This window comes from Gopherus flavomarginatus, chromosome 17 (assembly GCF_025201925.1).
Source record: "Gopherus flavomarginatus isolate rGopFla2 chromosome 17, rGopFla2.mat.asm, whole genome shotgun sequence".
NCBI classification, from domain to species: Eukaryota; Metazoa; Chordata; order Testudines; family Testudinidae; genus Gopherus; species Gopherus flavomarginatus.
This window is the reverse complement of record NC_066633.1, coordinates 2141129-2163448: the sequence shown is the minus strand read 5'-3', so window position 1 is coordinate 2163448 and position 22320 is coordinate 2141129. Positions and strand designations below refer to the sequence as shown.

Below are 22320 nucleotides of genomic sequence, written 5' to 3'. Positions count from 1 at the left end.
TGACTGGAAGGGACCTTGAGAGGTCTTCTAGTCCAGTACCCTGTATTATCTAGACTATACCTGACAGGTGTTTGTCTAACATGCTCTTAAAAAATCTCCAATGATGGAGATTCCACAACATACCTAGGCAATTTATTCCAGTGCTTAACCACCCTGACAGTTAGGAAGTTTTCTTAATGTCTAACCTAAATAGCCCTTTCTGCATTTTAAGACCAATGCTTCTTGTCCTATTCAGTCTCTCCTCACAGGTCTTGTTTTCTAGACCTTTAAGCTTTTTTGTTGTTGTTCTCTGGACTCTCTCTAGTTTGTCCACATCTTTCCCAAAATGTGGCACCCAGAACTGGATACAATACTCCAGTTGAAGATGTAACAGCGCAGAGTAGAGCGGAAGAATGACTTCACATCTTGCTTACAACACTCCTGCCAATACGTTCGGGGATATTATTTGCACGCCCACCCCTTGTTTTTGTTTTTGCAGCACTCAACACTGTTGATTCATATTTTGCTTGTGATCCACTGTGACCCCCAGATCTTTTCCACAGTACTCCTTTCTTAGGCAGTCATTTCCCATTTTGTTGTGTGCAACTGATAGTTCCTTCTAAGGGGAGTACTTTGCATTTGTCCTTATTGAACTTCATTTGATTTACTTCAGACAGTTTATCCGATTTGTCCAGGTCCTTTTGAATTTTAATCCTATCCTCCAAAGCACTTGCAACCCTTCCCAGCTTGGTATCGTCTGTAAACTTTATAAGTGTACTCTCTATGCCATTATCTAAATCATCGATGAAGATATTGAACAGAACTAGACCCAGAACTGATCCCTGTGGGATCCCACTCGATATGCCCTTCCAGCTTGACTGTGAACCCCTGATGACTACCCTCTGGGAATGGTTTTCCAACTAGTTGTGCGCCCACCTTATAGTAGCTCCATCTAGGTTGTGTTTCCCTACTTTGTTTATGAGAAGGTCATGTGAGACAGTATCAGAAGCCTTACATAGTCAAGATATACCACATCTACCACTTCCCTCCCATCCACAAGGCTTGTTACCCTCTCAAAGAAAGCTATTAGGTTAGTTTGAGATGATTTGTTCTTGACAAATCCATGCTGACTGTTACTTATCACCTTCTAGGTGTCTGCAAATTGATTGCTTGATTATTTGCTTAATTGTCTTTCTGAGTACTGAAGTTTAAGCTGACTGCTCTGGAATTTCCCAGGTTGTCTTTATTCCCTCTTTTTAGCTTGGCACTATATTTGCCTTTTTCCAGTCCTCTGGAATCTCTCCCATCTTCCATGACTTTTCAAAGATAATCGCTAATGGCTCAGATATCCCTTCAGTCAGCTCCTTGAGTATTCTAAGATGTATTTCATTAGGCCCTGGTGACCTGAAGATATCTAACTTGTCCATGCCATTTTTTAACTTGTTCTTTCCCTATTTTAGCCTCTGATCCTACCTAATCTTCACTACATTAGATGTCCAATTGCTACTGAACTTTTTAGTGAAAACTGAAACAAAGTCATTTAGCACTTCTGCTAAATGTCTGTCTCTCTTGTCCTCTGAATAGATGTACACTATGTTGCTTATTGGGAAACTACCCGCTGTATTAACACTTTAGAATATGCCTTCAGGTAACAGAATTTGTCTTTGTGCAAATGTTTTGGGAACTTAATATTCATTAGTGGTATTAAATAGCACCCATTTAACTAAAAAACTGCCGCATGTTCCATGTACATGGGGCAAAACATGGCATCAACGTATGTACGTGTAACTGGTGAACTGACTGATGAAATTCATTTCAGTAAGTTTTGTAGAGCAGAGAGAGTGTTTTACTATGTTTGCACAGTGCATAGCAGGAGGGGGCCTTAATCCTGATTGGGTTCTTTAGATGCTGCTGTAAAACAAGGGATCACTTATATACTTGCCATATCATTTTTTGTATATTGTTATAGGACTCAGTTTTATAAACCTCTTGGTGACAGGTTAAGGAAGGTTAATTTTCAGGAAAAAGATGTTAAGCAGTGTACAAACTGAGTCAGAGGTTTGTGTTTTTTCCATGCTTGTCTACCAAAATTTACAGGTCTAAGACCTCTAGGTTCAATCCTCATCCCTTCCATATTTGCTGTGAAGAATCAGAGCCTAATACTCCAGCATAGGCTTAAAAACATATGGAAAATAACTGCTTTGCGTGCAATATTCAAACAAATGGCTAGGATTTCTTTTACAAATAATGAAATAATTTCAAATAAGGTACTATTATAGATTGTTCATTGAATGAAAGAGGGAATTAAAACAAAGCAGCCTTTGAGTTGGGGGTGGAAAAAAGTACATAATTTTCTTAATAGGAGAAAATACTCTTCCTGTTTAGATAACTCGGATAACTTTTTTTAGTGAAACTTTCATACAATCATAGGACTGAAAGGGACCTCGAGAGGTTATCTAGTCTAGTCCCATGCACTCAAGGCAGGACTGAGTATATTTCCATGTAGAACGTTTTACTTCAGGCCTAAGAACAATTGTGAGAAATTTTAGCCCCAAAAGTAACTCTGGGAAAGTCTATATGTAAATTAAAATAGTTTAAAATGGAAGAGCTTTCTCATTTGATTCCTGTATTACAGTCTATCTTGTTGTTCTGTAATGGTTTCTGAAATATTTGCCCAAAGTATTCTTTTTCCATTGTAGGTCGGGAGACTTTTGCAGCAGTTGGCAATGACAGGTTCTGAAGAGGGAGATCCGCACATGAAGAGCAACCTTGGCAAATTCGACAAAGTAAGAGTCACAAAATAGTACATATGTACATATTTGACACTTTGCCTTTCTGTAGCCCCTCTCATCTGAGAATCTCAAAGCATTTCACAAACAAATAAGCTTCACAGCCCTCTTATGAGGTAGGTGAGCAGCACATCTAATTTATGAGTAGGTAAACTGAGGTACAGGTTAAGTGACATCCGCATGGTCACATACAGTAGAGTCAGAGCTGGGAATAAAACTTGGAGTGATGCTTCCTGACTACTAGACACACACTACCTTGTTGCTTAAATGACAATATTAACAAAATGTCAAAGTATGATACTTTCTGAAACAGATATGAAGTGATTTTTTTTTTAATAATTTTCTCTGCTGAATTTAGCATAAACTACTTTTATTTAAGGGAACGCCATGTAGTCAATTTAAAGAAAAAAAAAATTGCACACCAGCCCATGGATCTTCCTGTCAGTTTTTGCCTCATTTCCTCTCTTCCTCCCACCTCTCTGCCCTTTTTAGTAAATTGTGTACTCTCCTTTCTTACTGTATGAAGGATGCACACACAATAGGGGAACTGACTCTGTGGAGGAAACAGTGAAACTGACTATACACAATGTGCTGTCAAATGCAGAAAGCAAACTAACAAACTTTTTTTGCTCATTTCTTTCAATCTCTCTTGCTACTTTTAATGTAACTAGGTAAACATTAAGTTAGATATGACTTTTAAATTGACAGTTCCCTTACTTGCCTATCCCTGTCCCCTATAATTTTGTTTCACTTGTAAGCTATGCTCAGCTGGTTCCCGAGGAAGGAACAATTTAAGTACAAGTTCATTACTGTGAGCTAGTTTAAGTCTTCTAGTGCCATTGCATAACAGCATTTTTAAAACTGTACTTAAGTATTGAGCACTATAGAATCTATTTAAACAAGTGACACTTTCAAAGCAGATATGGAGTGAAGGAAACTCCTAAATTTTTTGCATAATTTTGTACTTACTGTTCATTGGCTAAAAGATGTTTGATTTGCTAAATATGTAAGAAGCAACAAAACTCATATTCCCATGTAAATTATGTGTATACCTCTTGTACCTTTTGTGGTGTTCTGTAGCTCTAAAATTTGAAACCTTTCACTAAAAAACCTACGTCTTCTCCTTGCAGAGCTGTGTTGCTGCTTTCCTGGATGTTGTTATTAGTGGGCGTGCTGTGGAAACCCCTCCGATGTCCTCAGTTAACCTTCTAGAAGGGTTGAGTAGGACTGTGGTTTATATGACATACAGCCAACTTATTAATCTGGTAATATCCTGGTTATTCAATAGGAGTAATGTTTTCCTGCACATGCTTGCAGGAGAGAGATATAAGTGGGTGTAGTAGGTTAATATGTAGCTTCATGCTCCTTTCTTAATTATACAAACTCTAATTTTGTAGGTTGGCTTTATGCGGAATGTAATGTCAAGTGATCAGCTGAAGGAAGATCGGATGGCTCTGGAAAACTTGTTGGCAAACTTACCCCAGAACAGACCCGGGAAAAGTAGCAGCCTTGAAATGACTCCTTACAATACCCCACAACTCTCCCCTGCAACTACCCCAGCCAACAAAAAAAATCGACTGCCTATAGGTGAGGAAGATTGAGAGAAATTCTTATAACAAAAGCTTTTTGTTCATAGGCTTTCCTGCATCCTGTATACACTTCTTCAGCATTTCTTCAGTCCTCTTGTAGGATATGCTTAAGTTTTCTTCACACCACTTCCACTGTGTGTGTGTTTGTGTAGCATAGTTGTCATTGAATCAGACTTTATGTAATGAAAATATCTGTTGGATCATCTTTCTGGTGTAACCACTCTAGCAGGACTGTACTTTTGTCATATTTTTTTCTAGTGCCTTGTCTAGTCAAGTTTGAAATTTCCGAGATGTTTCCACCACTTTCCTTGGAAGAATATTCCAATTCATAGTGTAATTTTTCCTTTACTCCTATTTACACCTCTTAAACCAGACTGAATTTTAGTGTATTCATATAGTAAATGAAGTTGTAGGGCTCCTAGTTCGCATGTAATGTAGACTTAATCTAATCTTATCATATGTTAGTGAAATGGTGCAGGCCAGTGGATAGGAAAGAAGGAAAGGGAAGAGTCAGAGATTGAGTGGTGGTGAGGATAGTGCAGTTGTCAACATTGATACAGAGAGGGTTTGGATATGAGGAGAAAGTAGGAGGAAAGAAGGCTGTTCAGATTTTGCTATAGTTAGAGAAGTGGCAGAATGTTGTAATAAAATGCTGGAGAAACAGGAAGAGATGGAAATCTGGTCAGTTGGGGAGAGGTTAGGTGTAGGGAGGTAGATTTAAATCATCACCATGGAGATGATCACTCAAGTGATGAGAGTGGGTAAGGAAGCCAGGGTGCAGACATTTGGCAACACCAGTATGGAAAATGGCAGGAAGGGGGATCCATTAAAGATAATGCTAAACAAGTGCTAAGCAGTTTAAGAGGGGAGATTGCCTTGTAATTATGGTGTCTTAAATCTGGGTACTGATGTGATGTTGCACATTCTCTTCTGAAGCATAGAATTTCATGATCTTATACTTTTTCAGCTCAGAAATATCCCATCTCAAAATGTGACACTTTTTTCCTCTAGATACTTAAATATTGGACTCTGTTAAAGTGTTTACTTTTATGATTGGAATATTGGTATTCAGTAGAAAAAGAGCTTGGTATTTATCTGTAACATAGGCAAAAATATTTATACTTAAAATAGTAAATTAAAGGTAGCAATTACTAAAACCTCATTTTGGTACCCTGAGTTATCCTTACCTCTCTGTGCACAACTGCTATTCTAAGTTTACATTAGTGAAGTAACAACTTGTTTGTATTTATTTTACAGTTTAAAATATTTTTGTTGTTCAAAGGCTTGATTTTGTTTCTGTTTAATGCTGTCGAAACCCAGGACAACAGTTGGCAGCCATTACTGCCTGGGATACTTCTACCACCAATCTCTCAGCTCACATTAATCTAGTAACCCCATTTGGTGGGTAATGGACTCTTTCCTTTCTTCCTCTATGCAAAACTTCTATTCACTTCATAAAACCATGCTTCTCATGCTTGTCTTTAGTTTGCTTTGTTGCAGGCTTCTTTGTTTGTTCCATTACAAAGGCCAATTCCTACTTAAATAGCTAGAAAAATGTAGTACCCTAAAAAGCCTACTCTCTCTTTGATGCATGATATTTGAAGGTAAAAGTTTCTCTCAGTTTGCACATTTGGCCTCAGCTCCCATGTTTCAACTGAGGAAATTGATGCGATGCTGCCAGCCCCTAGATAAGATAAGGAACTTCAGGTCATTGACTCTTTCTCCAAAGGGTCCAGAATGGGGAGAGGGAGAGAAGATTATATTAAAAGGAGTTAGAGAACCACAGAGTAATCAGAACCACAGAGTGTTAGGATATTGCTTTGCCATGTGTTTGTCCGTTTCTGATGATGTAACATCAGGTCTTCAGGTTTGTGGTGATTTTTTTGTTTTGTTTTTGTTTTTGTTTTGTTGTTGTGACTTTCTGCGCTCTTCTTGTTGAGTGGCTCTCCAGTGCAAGGTGTGGCATACCACTATTCTGAATGACTTATTTCCTTTACCAGCACCTGCTAACAGGATAGACCCATCCTAGGCCAGGCTTAGAGTGGCATTTTCCATTTTATTTATGCCATCACAAAAATTATAAATTAACATGCCCAAGAGGTAAAAGGAATAAGGGCTTACCAGCTTTTGCTTGTAAGTGTTTGACACATCCAATCTAGTGTACACTTGAATCCCCTTTTATATCAGATTTTGCTGAAAAGGTCTTGCCCAATAAAGTCCAAAACTGTCTTAAATGCCCTAATAAAAGGTTTACTCTACAAAACATTGAAGTAATGCTGCTTTAGAACCTAGTTGCGCAAGGGGCTGTGTGTGCCTTTAGCTTCTGTTGACTGGATTGGACAGTGCTCAGCAACTCATGGGATGCAGGGCCTTAATTCTTTTGTAATGCTGTACATTTGGTTACAAAGTTTTATTTGTTGGTTTGTTTTTTAAGTAAGAGTTCAGATAGCTGTTCTGAACAGCACTGTCTGAGTTGCTGGCAGTGTGCCTTCCCTTACAGTGAGTTCTGTGTTGCCTATGAACTCTTTGCCTATTCTTGCAGGCATTTCTGGGATGGGCACCAGCTAACATGTTGAGTAACTATCACTGATGTCTGGGTGTAGTCCAGAGGGTTTGCTGGTGAATGCTAAAGGGTTAACCTACCTTTCTGTCTGTATGTCTGTATGTATGTATGTCCCTAGCCTCCGTTTTGGCAGAAGCTGGGATGGGCGACAGGGGATAGATCACTTGATTATCTGTTCTGTTCATTTCCTCTGGGGCACCTGGCATTGGCCACTATCGGAAGACAGGATACTGGGCTAAATGGACCTTTGATCTGACCCAGTATGGCCGTTCTTATTAAAGTAGTGTTCTAACAGTCCTTATTAAGTATCTGGGCTTTAGGCACTATACAAACATGTAGTAGCAGATGATGCCCCAAAAAGCTTAATTTATAATCCAGTTATTTCATGGCCTAGTGTAGGGGGTTCTCAAACTGGGGTCAGGACCGCTCAGGGTGTCGTAAGGTTATTAGGTGGGGGGTTGCAAGCTGTCAGCCTCCACGCCAAACTCCGCTTTGCCTCCGACATTTATAATGATGTTATAGATTAAAAAAAAAAGGGGGGAGGGAGTTTAATTTATAAGGGGGGGGTCACACTCAGAAACGTGCTGTGTGAAAGGGGTCACCAGAACAATAGTTTGAAAACCACTGGCCTAGTGCATAGCATTAAATAATCAATCTTGTCAGAGATCTTGGAGATTAGAATTTTAAATGGAGAGCTGGTTCTTAGACATTCAAGTTTTAAAAAACATAAAAATAAAAACAATTCTCTCACCACTTCATTTTTCTCCTTCCTCCTCCCTGCCCCCATATCCACCCTCTACATCAGTGGTCCCCAATGCAGTGCCCGCGGGTTCCATGGCATTTATGTGCACCTGCCTACTGACAAGGACAACCAGCCGCTGAGAAGCAGCAACGCCAAGAAGCATTGCTGCTGAAATGCCACTGTTCTCAGTGGCATTTCAGTGACAGTGCTTCTCAATGTCACTTCTAGGCGGCATTTTGGTGGCTGGTCGTTCAGAGCCCGTCACACTCTTCTGGGAACACGAAGATGCTATTGCAACAGAAAGGTTGGGGACCATTGTTCTACATTGTTTCTGAACAGACCTCTTAGCCATAAGAGGCTTGATGCCCTTCTAGCTGGCAATAATAGGGTCTTTAAGTTTCCCTGCTTGTTAAATTCAGCAAGGGCCCGGGAAGGACCCATAAATGGTTCACTGGACAAATGCAAAAAATTGCTTTTCCAGGTGTTCTTCATTTGGTTGTCTTGGTCTCCTGGTGCTTTTTGATGATCATTTTCCTATTATTTAATGCGATGGAGATCTCTTATCAGTGCAAGGTGCTTTTAGGTCATGAGACTGTGAGGTTGGCATGACTGCAGTTTGTAGGGGAAAAAAACCCCACCACTACTGAAAGGGTATTTTAAACATGGAAGCTAAAGTGCCTTTCTGCTGGTGCTCTCTTTTTGCAATGGTACAGAAGCAGAGAGGAGTCTCTCTTGCAAAGGAAGAATGTGTGCAGGTAACCTAAAGGGAAAGCTGTCCTGCCCATCTCGGACAGGAATATCTGGGGGTTAATGGAGAAGCATGGTATGTTATATGCTTCTTAAGCCATTATGCTACAAGTCTGATATTTTCACAGTAGTGCAATATTTAAATAATTACACAGCCCCAGTGTCAGTTTTGCACATCCCCAGTATCAGTGTCCACCTTTCCAGAAAGTTGTAAATTGTACTCTGCATTTTTGCCCATTCTTTGGTATGCATGCGCTAACATCACACATGTGTATTGTATAGCATTTGTAGATACACCTTTATCCCGATATAACGCTGTCCTTGGGAGCCAAAAAGTCTTACTGCGTTATAGGTGAAACCGCATTATATTGAACTTGCTTTGATCCGCTGGAGTGCACAGGCCCCCACCCCACACCCCAGCGCTGCTTTACTGCGTTATATCCGAATTCGTGTTATATTGGGTCGCGTTTTATCGAGGTAGAGGTGTACTCTTGAGAGTTTAAATATTGAAAACCTTCATAACACTCTGTATTTTAACATGTATCATTAGCTACCCGTAGCAGAAATAGATCAAATATTCCAATGGACCAGCATGGAGACCATGAGGGATCCTCCCAGGAGTCTATACAGGAAGTTCAGCCAGAAGAAGTGCTGGTTATTTCTTTGGGAACAGGTCCGCAGCTTACTCCGGGGATGATGTCAGAAAATGAGGTATGAAAAAGGTGTCCAATAGAAATCACATGCTTTGAGAAGTGAAGAATGTATGTTCAGACCATGAAATAATACTAAGTTTGTGACAAACTAAGACAAGGTTTAAACTGGAGAATTAGGGCTAAAACCCTGTATTTGTTCCACTGTATTTAGGTGTTGCAAATGTTCTCCAAACCACAACTGATTTCTGTTTGTAATGATTAATACAGCATCCTGATTAAACAGGTAGGTGGTTATGCCAGAGCCTTCCATTCATAGATTCCAAGGCCAGAAGGGACCACTGTGATGTAGATTGACCTCCTGTTTAACACAGGCCATAGAACTTCCTCAAAATAATTCCTAGAACATTTTAGAACATCTGGTCTTGGTTTAAAAATTGCCGGTGGTGGGAATGTACACCCCTTGGTCAATTGTTCCAATGGTTAATTACTCTTTTATGCCTTGTTTTCAGTTTGAATTTGTCTAGTTTCAACATCTAGCCACTAGATCATGTTATATCTTTCTCTGCTAGATTGAAGAGCCTATTATTAAATATTTGTTCTGCATATAGATTATAATCAAGTAACCCTTTAACCTTGGCTGTGTTAATCTAAATAGATTGCTATCTTTGAGGCCATCGCTGTAAGGCATATTTTCTAATGCTGTAATCCTTCTCATGGCTCTTCTCTGAACCCTCTCCAATTTATCACCATCCTTGAATTGTGAGCACCAGAACTGGACACAGTATTCCAGCAGCAGTCACACCAGTACCAAATAAAGAGGTAAAATAACCTCTGTGTTCCTAATCAAGATTCCCTTGTTTATCCATCCCAGGATTGCATTAGCTGTTTTGCCCACAGCATCACACTTGGAGCTCATATTCAGCTGATTATCCACTATGACCCCCAAATCTTTTTTCCGTCACTGTTTCCCAGGATAGTCCCCTGTTTTGTAAGTATGGCCTACATCTTTTGTTTCTAGATGTATACATTTACATTTAGCCGTTTTAAAACACACTGTTTTCTTGCACCCAGTTTACCAAGCAATAATATGACTCAGTACCTATCTTCATTATTTACCACTCCCCCAATTTTTGTGTCATCTGCAAACTTTATCAGTGATGGTTTTATGTTTTCTTCCAGGTCATTGATAAAAATGTTAAATAGCATAGGGCTAAGAACTGATCCCTACAGGACCCCGTTGGAAACACAGCCTCTCAATGAAAATTCCCAGTTTACAGTTACATTTTGAGATCTGTCACTTAGCCATTTTTAATCCATTTAACATGTGCCATATATCATTCTAGTTTTTTATTAAAATGTTATGGGGTGCCAAGTCAAACACCTTTCAGAAGTCTATGTATATTACATCAACACTATTACTTTTATCAACCAGATTTGTAAATTAATCAAAAAATATCAAGTTAGTTTGACGCAATGTATTTTCCATGAACCCATGTTGACTTGCATTAATTACATTGCCCTCCTTTAAGTCTCAGTTGAGACTGGGATCAGCGTCTAGCTGGCAGGCCTGTAATCGCCCAGGTCATCCTGTTTGTTTGTTTGTTTGTTTAAATTGGCACAACATTTACCTATCTTACGGCCCTTTGGAGAACTGGGGAGGTTCCAGGACATATGGAAAATCATCATTAATGGTCTAGCAAGCTGCTTAGCCAGCTCTTTCAAAACTCTTGCATCAAAGAATTATCTGGACCTGCTGATTTAAAAATGTCTTACTTTAGTAGCTTCTGTTTAACATCCTGCAGAGATACTAGTGGAATTAAAGGAGTGGTATCATGACCATATGATGAGACCAGGGCTTTGGAACTGTGCTTCGGCTCTGCTCCAGCTTCAGGCAAAAACCTGCAGCTCCTCTGCTCCGGAGCTGCTCCACTCTCCAGCTCTGGGCTCCGCTCCAAAGCCCTGGATGAGACTATATCATCTGTTTTTTTTCACCAAATAAAGAACAGAAATATTTATTAAACTACCTTGTCTGGTTTTTTTGCATTATTATTGATGGTTCTACCATTTCCATCTAGTAATGGACCAATTCCTTTGTCAAGATTTTTTGTTCCTAATATGTTTTAAATACTCCTTATTGTCCTTAATGCTGTTTGCCAAATATTTATACTTGGGTTCCTTTACTTCCCTTATCAGTTTTCTACAATTCTAACTTCTGATGTATATTCATTTCTGTCAACTTCCCTTTCCTTCCATTGGTGGTGGTGGTAGTGGTGATTACTATTATTATCATTTTTTAATAGCAGCCTTCATTTCCCCTCTGAACAAGGTCACTTTTTTAACCAGTGTGGTGTTCTTCCTTAATTGTGAGTTTTGGGCGTCCCATAAGATGTTTTTAAATGATTTCCAATTATCTTTCATACTTTTCTGATTAAATTCCTCCTCCCAGCTGATTTGTCTCGTAATTGTTTTCAGCTTTGTAATTTGGCCCTAGTAAAGCACCAAGTATACATATTGTTGGTCTGGACTGTATTCTGCACGTTATAAATGTGATCAAGGAATGATCACTTGTCTCAAAGCTACCATTAATTTTAGTTCTGTGGTCAGGTCCTCTTTATCTGTTAGACAAGGTCTAATACAGAATTCCTGCGTCTTGGATGCAATACTTTTTAAGTTGAGAAATTGTCATCTATAATGTTTAGAAATTCCAAGGATGTTTTAGTACTGGCAGCATGAGACCTCCAGCATATGGCTCTCAAACTGAAATCCCCCCGATCACACTTTTTTTGCCTACAATTTATAGATGGCCCCCTTACGTGCCTGTCATCCTGTTCCCTAGTGTGATTTGGTGGTCTGTAGCAGACACCAACTAATATCCCATCTTTTGCTTTATCTCTTAGGACATTGGTCCATAATCATTCAACATCACTTTCTTCCGAGTTATCTGTGACTCGGAAACAGGTAATGCCATTTTTGACATCGAATGCTGTTCCCTCTCCCTTTTTGCCTACTTGATCCTTCCTAAATAGGTTATAACCATTGATTTTAATGTTTCAATAATGTGATACATCCTACCAGGTTTCAGTAATACCAAATAGATTGAATTTATGCACACAAATGAGCAATTCCAATTCTTTTTGTTTGTTACAGGCTCCTAGCATTGGTGTATAGGCAATTCAGGAATTTCGTCTCTTCTTGTCCTTTGGTTCCTTGATTAATTTTGTTCTCAACATCTTGATTTTATGATGAGTGCTTCCCTCTTTTTACCATCCCCTTTTGCTGTTAGTTTAATGCCCTCCTCATTACTGTAGCCAGCCTGTCCCCAAGGAGATTTGTTTCCTTTTTATTGAGGTGGAGGCCATCCAAACTATATGGACCCCTCTCCCAACAGGAGTTAGACTAGTGTTTAACAAAACGACCTAGCCAATGGTTCACTCCCTGAATCTTCTGCCTTTTTGCTGTTGTGGGACAGGAAGGATCTCAGAGAAGGTTCCTTGGACTTAAGTAGTAAATTAACAGAGTACTTACCATCTTCCCTCCCTCATAGTGAGTGAGTGTGAGTGTATGTGTGTGTGCGCACAAGTTGACACCTGGCCAATTTTAATGACTCTGAAGAAGCCTTGGAGGACAACTGTAAAGTAAGTATTGTGTTTTATATGGTTTTGGTGTCTCTCTGCTGCCAGGTAAAGGTGTGGTGTCTGCAGTTGGATTTTGAAAGCAGATAAACACTACCTTCATTAAGCCATCCCTGCCTTGTCATTCTGTGCAGAGATATGCCTCGTCTTTCTTAGTAGGGTAAAACCTTCTGATTCATAGAACCAAGAGATTTTAGTATCTCCAGAGGAACTGGTTTGTTCTGTGCTTTGCAAGCCTATTAAGTCTTATGCTAATCCTCTAGAAACTTTTGTATATGGAAGTTACTGTGCATGCCCAAGTTATAAACTCTTGAAACGTAGTATTTAGAATGAAAGTGGTGAAACAGACTTAACTACTGCAGCATAATAAATCATGAAGAGTTAATTATGTCAAGCCTGTGGAGATGTTACTTCATGATAGATTGCTTGGGAGCAAACCTGAGCTGCCATATCCGAGCTTGTAAATGCTGAATATCCAAGTATTACGTTATGCATCTGCAATTGTTGGCATAATGTGTCCTTTGAATAAGAGGACAACTTCCTTAAGTCTATTAGTGTCTTGCCCAATAGTTCAGATTCCCTCCTGTTGGAATGCTATAATTATCTATTGCTGTGTGATATTAAGGTGCCATTAGAGTAAAAAGTCAGTTGAGGTTCCATTTTCATGATATACTGCACGTCTAAATCTTGACTATTTTAAAATCTCACCAGGTTGTTACTTTGCAGAAACGTGCTCAGTCTTGATTCAAATAACCTTTCCTCAAATGTGAGATGTTAGATACTGACTGAGCCATTAAAGATCTAGAAAAGTTGAAAAAAATCTGGTTTCAGTTGTTAGACTGACTTGTAAATAAAATTAATTAATTTTTTTCTGGGTCAATTAAACATGTTGATTTCCCCCCCCCCCCATAGGTCTTAAACATGCAGCTTGCCGATGGAGGACAAGGAGATGTCCCTGTTGATGAAACCAAACTCCACGGTAAACCTGATAAAACCTTGCGCTTTTCCCTCTGCAGTGATAATCTGGAAGGAATATCTGAAGGTGAAGGGTTACTTAAGTATTCAAAAAGTTTGTTTTCAGATTTTAATTCTAAAAGAAGCTTCTGTTATATCCAGCATGTCATATCTGCCTTTGCAAAGGCTGTCAGAGGCCTGGTCTACACTACGCATTTAAACCAATTTTAGCAGCGTTAAACCGATTTAACACTGCACCTGTCCACACAACGAGGCCCTTTATATTGATATAAAGGGCTCTTTAAACCGGTTTCTGTACTCCTCGCCGACGAGAGGAGTAGCGCTGAAATCGGTATTACCATATCGGATTAGGGTTAGTGTGGCTGCAAATCGACGGTATTGGCCTCCGGGCGGTATCCCACAGTGCACCATTGTGACTGCTCTGGACAGCAATCTCAGCTCGGATGCACTGGCCAGGTAAACAGGAAAAGCCCCACAAACTTTTGAACTTCGTTTACTGTTTGCCCAGCGTGGAGCTCTGATCAGCACAGGTGGTGATGCAGTCCCAAATCCAAAAAGAGCTCCAGCATGGGCTGTACGGGCGATACTGGATCTGATCGCTGTATGGGGAGACAAATCTCATAGACTCATAGACTCTAGGACTGGAAGGGACCTCGAGAGGTCATCGAGTCCAGTCCCCTGCCCTCATGGCAGGACCAAATACTGTCTAGACCATCCCTGATAGACATTTATCTAACCTACTCTTAAATATCTCCAGAGATGGAGATTCCACAACTTCCCTAGGCAATCTATTCCAGTGTTTAACTACTCTGACAGTTAGGAACTTTTTCCTAATGTCCAACCTAAATCTCCCTTGCTGCAGTTTAAGCCCATTGCTTCTTGTTCTATCATTGGAGGCTAAGGTGAACAAGTTTTCTCCCTCCTCCTGATGACACCCTTTTAGATACCTGAAAACTGCTATCATGTCCCCTCTCAGTCTTCTCTTTTCCAAACTAAACAAACCCAATTCCTTCAGCCTTCCTTCATAGGTCATGTTCTCAAGACCTTTAATCATTCTTGTTGCTCTTCTCTGGACCCTCTCCAATTTCTCCACATCTTTCTTGAAATGCGGTGCCCAGAACTGGACACAATACTCCAGTTGGGGCCTAACCAGCGCAGAGTAAAGCGGAAGAATGACTTCTCGTGTCTTGTTTACAACACACCTGTTAATGCATCCCAGAATCACGTTTGCTTTTTTTGCAACAGTATCACACTGTTGACTCATATTAAGCTTGTGGTCCACTATGACCCCTAGATCTCTTTCTGCCATACTCCTTCCTAGACAGTCTCCTCCCATTCTGTATGTGTGAAACTGATTGTTCCTTCCTAAGTGGAGCACTTTGCATTTATCTTTATTGAACTTCATCCTGTTTACCTCAGACCATTTCTCCAACTTGTCCAGATCATTTTGAATTTTGACCCTGTCCTCCAAAGCAGTTGCAATCCCTCCCAGTTTGGTATCATCTGCAAACTTAATAAGCGTACTTTCTATGCCAACATCTAAATCGTTGATGAAGATATTGAACAGAACCGGTCCCAAAACAGAACCCTGTGGAACCCCACTTGTTATACCTTTCCAGCAGGATTGGGAGCCATTAACAACTACTCTCTGAGTACGGTTATCCAGCCAGTTATGCACCCACCTTATAGTAGCCCCATCTAAATTGTACTTTCCTAGCTTATCTATAAGAATATCATGCGAGACTGTATCAAATGCCTTACTGAAGTCTAGATATATCACATCCACCGCTTCTCCCTTATCCACAAGGCTCGTTATCCTATCAAAGAATGTTATCAGATTAGTTTGACATGATTTGTTCTTTACAAATCCATGCTGGCTATTCCCTATCACCTTACCACCTTCCAAGTGTTTGCAGATGATTTCTTTGATTACCTGCTCCATTATCTTCCCTGGCACAGAAGTTAAACTAACTGGTCTGTAGTTTCCTGGGTTGTTTTTATTTCCCTTTTTATAGATGGGCACTATATTTGCCCCCTTCCAGTCTTCTGGAATCTCCCCCGTCTCCCATGATTTCCCAAAGATAATAGCTAGAGGCTCAGATACCTCTTCTATTAACTCCTTCAGTATTCTAGGATGCATTTCATCAGGCCCTGGTGACTTGCAGGCATCTAACTTTTCTAAGTGATTTTTTACTTGCTCTTTGCTTATTTTCTCTTCTAAATCTACCCTCTTCCCGTAAGCATTCACTATACTAGACATTCCTTCAGACTTCTCAGTGAAGACCGAAACAAAGAAGTCATTAAGCATCTCTGCCATTTCCAAGTCTCCCGTTACTGTTACCCCCTCCGCATTGAGCAGTGGGCCTACCCTGTCCTTAGTCTTCCTCTTGCTTCGAATGTATTGATAAAAAGTCTTCTTGTTTCCCTTTATTCCCATAGCTAGTTTGAGTTCATTTTGTGCCTTTGCTTTTCTAATCTTGCCTCTGCATTCCTGTGTTATTTGCCTATCTGTTCTATCAGAGCTCCGTTACAGAAGACGAAATGAGAAAGCATTTGAAAAAATCTCCAGGCTATGATAGACAGACGCCACAGCACAGTGCTGTGTACAAGCGTAACGGAAAGCCAAAGAATCAAATGGACGCTCATGGAGGGAGGGAGGGGGTACTGAGGACTCCAGCTATCCCACAGTCCCTGCAGTCTCCGAAAAGCATTTGCATTCTTGGCTGAGCTCCCAATGCCTGTAGGGTCAAACACATTGTCCGGGGTGATTCAGGGTATATGTCGTCAATTTACCCCTCCTTTCTGCCCCCCCCCCACCCCCCGTGAAAGAAAAGGGGAAAAAATCGTTTCTTGACTTTTTTATATGTCACCCTATGTCTACTGCATGCTGCTGGTAGACGCAGTGCTGCGGCAATGAATAGCAGCATCCTCTCCCCTCCCCTCCCCCTCCCCTCCCCGGTAGCAGACGGTACAATATGACTGCTATCCATCGTCATCATCAGCCCATGAGTGCTCCTGGCTGGCCTCAGGTGAGGTCGGCCGGGGGCGCCTGGGTAAAAATAGGAATGACTCCCGGTCATTCCCAGTAGATGGTACAGAACGGCTGGTAACCGTCCTCATAGCAACTGGGAGCTGAGTTCCATCAGACCCCCCCGCCCCTTTCATGTCTAAAGAAAAGATTCTGTACTGCCTGGACTATCATAGCAGTGGGATACTGGGCTCCTCTCCCCCACATGGTTTAATGTCCTGCCTGGACTATTATAGCAGCTGGAGGCTGCCTCCCCCTCATTTTATCTCACTAAAAAGTCAGTGTTTCTTATTCCTGCATTCTTTACTTCATCACACAAATGGGGGACACTGCCACAGTAGCCCAGAAAGGTTGGGGGAGAAAGGAATCAACGGGGTGAGGTTGTTGCAGGGGCACCCCCTGTAAATGGCATGCAGCTCATCATTTCTGCGGGATCTGACACAGAGTGGCTGTGCTCATGGGTTCTCTGATACACTGGTTCTCTAGTACACTTGCCCCATATTCTAGGCAGGACTGACTCTATTTTTAGATAAACCATAAAGGAGGGATTGAATCAGGGAGTCGTTCCCATTTTTGTCTTTGCGCCCCCGGCCGACCTCGGCTAAGACCAGCCAGGAGCACCCATGACAGCGGCAGACGGTACAGAATGACTGATAACTGTCATCTCATTGCCAATTTACAATGGCACAGCAGACGGTACAGAACGACTGGTAACTGTCTCTGCTACCTTGCGATGGCAAATGAATGCTGCTGTGTAGCACTGCAGTGCCGCCTCTGTCACCATATGTGTACAGGATGCCGCTGACAGTGACAAAAGGCAAAACGGGCTCCATGGTTGCCATGCTGTGGCATCTGCTAGGGCAATCCAGGGAAAAAGGGTGCAAAATGATTGTCTGCCGTTGCTTTCACAGAGGAAGGAATGAGTGATGACATTTACCCAGAATCACCCGCGACACTGTTTTTGCACCATCATGCATTGGGATCTCAACCCAGAATTCCAATGGGCAGGGGAGACTGCGGGAACTATGGGATAGCTACCCACAGTGCAATGCTCCGGAAATCCACGCTAGCCTCAGTACATGGGCACACACCACCAAATTAATGTGCTTAGTGTGGCCACGTGCACTCGACTTTATACAATCTGTTTTACAAAACCGGTTTATGTAAAATCGGAATAATCCCGTAGTATAGACATACCCTCATTTTCCCCCGAAAAGCCTGCCTTCATGTTTGGCCCTAACAAGTCATTCTTGACTGAAACTTTGACATACTGGTTGCTGAAGATAATTTTGGACTGGAAGAGATGAACAAAAAATGTAGTTGAAAAAAGGACTTTCAACTTGGTGCATGTTATTGGCATAACTGCAATCTAAATTGTCAATAAATAGTTCACATACTGACTTTTAATCTTATTTTTATCAATTTTTTTGTATGCCAAAATGTTAGGAGCCTAGAACAATAGCTCTTTTATATGAGTATCACACACAGCAAAGAGAGGTTTCCCTGGGATGTTGAATAGGCTTCTACAAGCCATTCAAATGTTCCAGGTAATATGTTGTTTTATTTAACTTTCCATGATTAGTTTTTTCTCTTTGTTTTCAATATAAACAAAATCAAGTTATTAGAGAAAACTAATCATTACAAAAGTTTGTGTTTGAATTTTGACTAAAAGCTAGTACACTAATATTGATGTGCTAACCATGTGTGGCAAGGTATCTGAAGATTAGTTAATGTTGTTGTGTGGCACTAAAAAGTTGTAAAGTGTTAATTACTTGAAAGCTAAGTGTTCCAGTTTCCAATTCTACAAGATAGAGATGTTGGTATTTAACACACTTACTAAATAGTTCGGCATATTGAGAAGAATTTTTGAGTTCCTCAGTTCAGTATTTCACATACATGGCTAATTTGTATTGAAAATGACAGGCTTCAGCTCTTTTTTCAGTCTTACTAGTAAGTTGTATCTTGTTTATGGTACGAGTTTGGAAAATAAATAGTCTGATCTGAACAAATCTAACAGGAAAATCAATTTTCGTCAGGTCCATCAAATCGCTCCAATTCTGTGTCCTCTTTGGATTTAGAAGGAGAGTCTGTGTCAGAGCTTGGTGCAGGGCCTTCTGGGAGCAATGGTGTTGAAGCCCTGCAGCTGTTAGAACATGAACAAGGTAGGTGCAGATACACAGCTCAAAGCGAGTAGACTGTTACAATTTCTCTAAATCCATAAGTTTTAAATCTCTAAATTGGATATGTCTGAGATGAATAAAGGGGCTTTCTACATCGTTTAATTACTTTAACACTTTTTTGAATATCTTACATTTTCATTGATTTTTTTCATCAGCAAGCTATTGTTGTCCTCTAAAACAATGTTAACATCATTCTTAGAACAGTGACCTTATATTGTATTTTGAAATCTCAGTCACTATAATAAAATATTTTTAAATTTTTGTTTTGTGATGCCTTCCTCTTCAAGAGGGAAAAGGATGATTTGAATTGTAGCAATTGGAAATGTTAGATCGTAGATATTTTTATACTTACCAACACTTTAACTGGAGAGGTCAAAGTGGTCCAACTGATAGGAATGCAGCCTCTTCCCTTCCACAAATTAATCTCCCTTCTAGTCAGTTTTCACCATAATTTACTTACTCCTTGGTGTCGGTCATTCATAGTTATAGACAGTTATGATAGCTCTGTGTTAGGCAAATATATACACTTTTTAAACCTTTTCTCATAAATAAATCTCTAGTGTTTCTCAAATATGAGTAAAGAATGTTGTCACATTGCATCTATTTGAATATACAAATTATTGTGATTATTATTAAAGTACTGTACAGATCCTAGTTATTTAAAACTGCATTTTACTTGATAGAATTAGTTTCCTGTCCTATAGCATATTGAAGAATTTTTGAGACCTTTTGTTTACATAGCTACGACTCAGGATAATCTTGATGACAAGCTCCGTAAATTTGAAATTCGTGATATGATGGGATTGACTGATGACAGGGACATATCAGAAACTGTGAGCGAGACCTGGAGCACAGATGTCTTGGGCAGTGACTTTGATCCAAATATTGATGAAGACCGGTTGCAAGAAATTGCAGGTAACTGTGCACATCCGACATGAAAACTACTTTAAGCTTGCTGCAAAGCAAGGAGGCTTTTGGAACTCTCATTCAGTCTCTGTTTAGTTATGAAATAAATGTGGGGTTGTTAAATCTAAGTTTCTTTGTAGGAAAACTTTAGACATCTGTCCTGCCTTTGTTATGGGTACTTTCTCTCTCTCTCCCTCCCCCCTCCCCCCGCCAGTAGACGTTGTGTGTCTTTTTTATAATTACTTAATACTGGACACCCAGTTTATGGTGTCTGTCTTACCAGAATCCTCTCATCTTTCCTACCTGATCCATTCTTCCCTCTTGGTTGTGCAGGTACAGCTGCAGAGAACATGCTTGGCAGCTTGCTATGTTTGCCAGGTTCAGGATCTGTGCTGCTTGACCCGTGCACAGGGTCAACCATATCAGAAACCACCAGTGAAGCGTGGAGTGTGGAGGTATTGCCAAGTGATTCAGGTCAGAATCCCGCAACTCATCTTTAGTTTGGTCTTTGACATGAACTGCAAAGCATTATTTCATAAATATTTTTGGATAAGTGCTTCACTTGAAACCATCACTTTGAAAGGGAATATTACCTGCCCAAAGACCACATGCTATTTCAGAGGCAGGTGGTAATCATAGTGGTCCTTTTTCAAACAAAGATGATTGCTTATTATTCCAAAATAAAACTGTGAGAATTATGGAAGTCTTTAAGATTGACATATTGTGAATACAAATACCTATATAGCTCTCAGGTTGCACAAAATAAGCTGGTTTGTAGCCATTCTCTTTGGCTGGGTAGCATGCTGTAAGGTGGGGGAAGGGTGTATGATGAGCAATGACTAGGAGGATGGCAGATGTGCTGTGGTGTATGTCTTGTTTTTAATTTGTTTGGGTGAGTAGGTGCAGTGCACAAAGACTTCTAATGCGCAGAAGGCGCTAAGCTTTGTGACTCCATTAACCTTACCATGATGGACAGACGACTAAATTATAATGTGAGAGAAGATCTAGCATGACTTGGTGACTGTTTGCAGTGTTCTGGAAAAACTAAGAATAAAAGGAGCACTGTAGAACTATGGGAATCTTTCTAGGCAGAATTTTTACATACTGTCAATGTTTTCATGAGCATTTAATATATCATTCCATAGTCTCTGGCTAGGAAACTCAATAATTCAAATTTTGGTTTTTGTTAGAGTAAAAATAGATCTAGCAAAATGCCCTGCAGATATAAAGGACTATCTGCATTATCTTGCCTGCAGTACAGCACAGTAGAATTGGCTGAAATAGCTCAAATTATTTGTTGCCATTTCAGAGTACATTTCGCAAAGTTAGCTAGACTCTCTTTACATTAAAATCTAAATCCCTACACCATCTTTTTGCATGTGAATTGTAAGAGACTATAACATCAGGCAGTAATGCATGCGCACCATTTCCTGTTTAGAGGCCCCAGACCTAAAGCAGGAGGAAAGACTGCAGGAGCTGGAAAGCTGTTCTGGGCTAGGCAGCACCTCTGATGACACAGATGTGAGGGAGGTCAGTTCTCGTCCCAGTACACCAGGCCTCAGCGTCGTGTCAGGTGTGTTTTTATTTTCAGGAACAAGTTCTGCTTTATTAGATGGTAACCAGTATGTTTTGCCATGTGCTTAGTTTCATCATATTTATTCTCATCCTTGAAAGGATTTTTTTGTCTGGTGCTCATACTCTGATTTCCAGAGCAGTAGTACCGTGCTCTCCATCCTACTGAATGGAGTGAAATCCAGAGAATCTGTTGTACAGAAGCAGAGACTTGCAACAGGGTGTTTGAATCTAAGAAATCACCTAATATTTCCTTGCATCTCACTGTGGACACCTCCCTTCAGCTTCTCTTCATCCCATTTTGTTTAGCACACCTCTGTAGTCTCTCTCTGCACTTTACTTACATTTTCTGTCATAGATTTGTGCAAATTATTTGTCAGTCTTAAGGTCCTTTATATTGCCAGTCATAACATCAAAGCATGTACATAAGCTTATATTAAATAGCAGAATAAACAGATGGAACCCGAAGATTACAAAACCTTTATATCAGGACAGATTCTAAAGTCATGGCTCTCAGAATGTCAAGCTGCCATTTCTCTTGAATTCAGTGTTAGGGAGTTGGCAGCAAGAATACCCCAGCTCATTGCAGCTGTCACAAAAAAGTTTAATGTTTTTGATATCTGCATCCTTTTTGTCTCAAAGACCCTCACAGATCCTTCTTTTGTTATTTGTAAGGTATTAGTGCAACCTCTGAGGATATTCCTAATAAGATCGAGGACCTTAGGTCTGAGTGTAGCTCTGACTTTGGAGGGAAAGATTCTGTGACAAGTCCTGATATGGATGAAACAGCTCATGGTAAGTAAAGCCCTTGGATAGTAAGTGAAAAATAAACTGCGCCTTAGATGAAAGCTCATCAGGAATTGTTAAACTTGTGACTGTAAAACCTTTTAACACTGTACATCCCAGCAAGAATAAGTGGGGTAAACGCTGTGTAGAAGAAAAGTTCAATTATATTTAGAAAATGT

General features: G+C 40.3%; 1 protein-coding gene across 6 annotated transcripts in view; it reads left to right on the top strand.

Moving 5' to 3' along the window:
- Nucleotides 1-22320, top strand: part of GAPVD1 (GTPase activating protein and VPS9 domains 1) — a 69901-nt gene that overhangs the window by 30042 nt on the left and 17539 nt on the right. For 3 of the 6 annotated variants that reach the window (XM_050927007.1, XM_050927005.1, XM_050927002.1), the window contains 11 exons: nt 2679-2765; nt 3899-4033; nt 4166-4355; nt 5678-5758; nt 8960-9120; nt 13607-13736; nt 18734-18859; nt 19619-19792; nt 20117-20257; nt 21222-21356; nt 22031-22150. In XM_050927007.1, coding sequence (XP_050782964.1) covers nt 2679-2765; nt 3899-4033; nt 4166-4355; nt 5678-5758; nt 8960-9120; nt 13607-13736; nt 18734-18859; nt 19619-19792; nt 20117-20257; nt 21222-21356; nt 22031-22150 — 1480 coding nt within the window. The remainder of the gene's footprint in view (nt 1-2678; nt 2766-3898; nt 4034-4165; nt 4356-5677; nt 5759-8959; nt 9121-13606; nt 13737-18733; nt 18860-19618; nt 19793-20116; nt 20258-21221; nt 21357-22030; nt 22151-22320) is intronic. The other 3 variants (XM_050927003.1, XM_050927006.1, XM_050927004.1) reach the window with 3 other exon arrangements.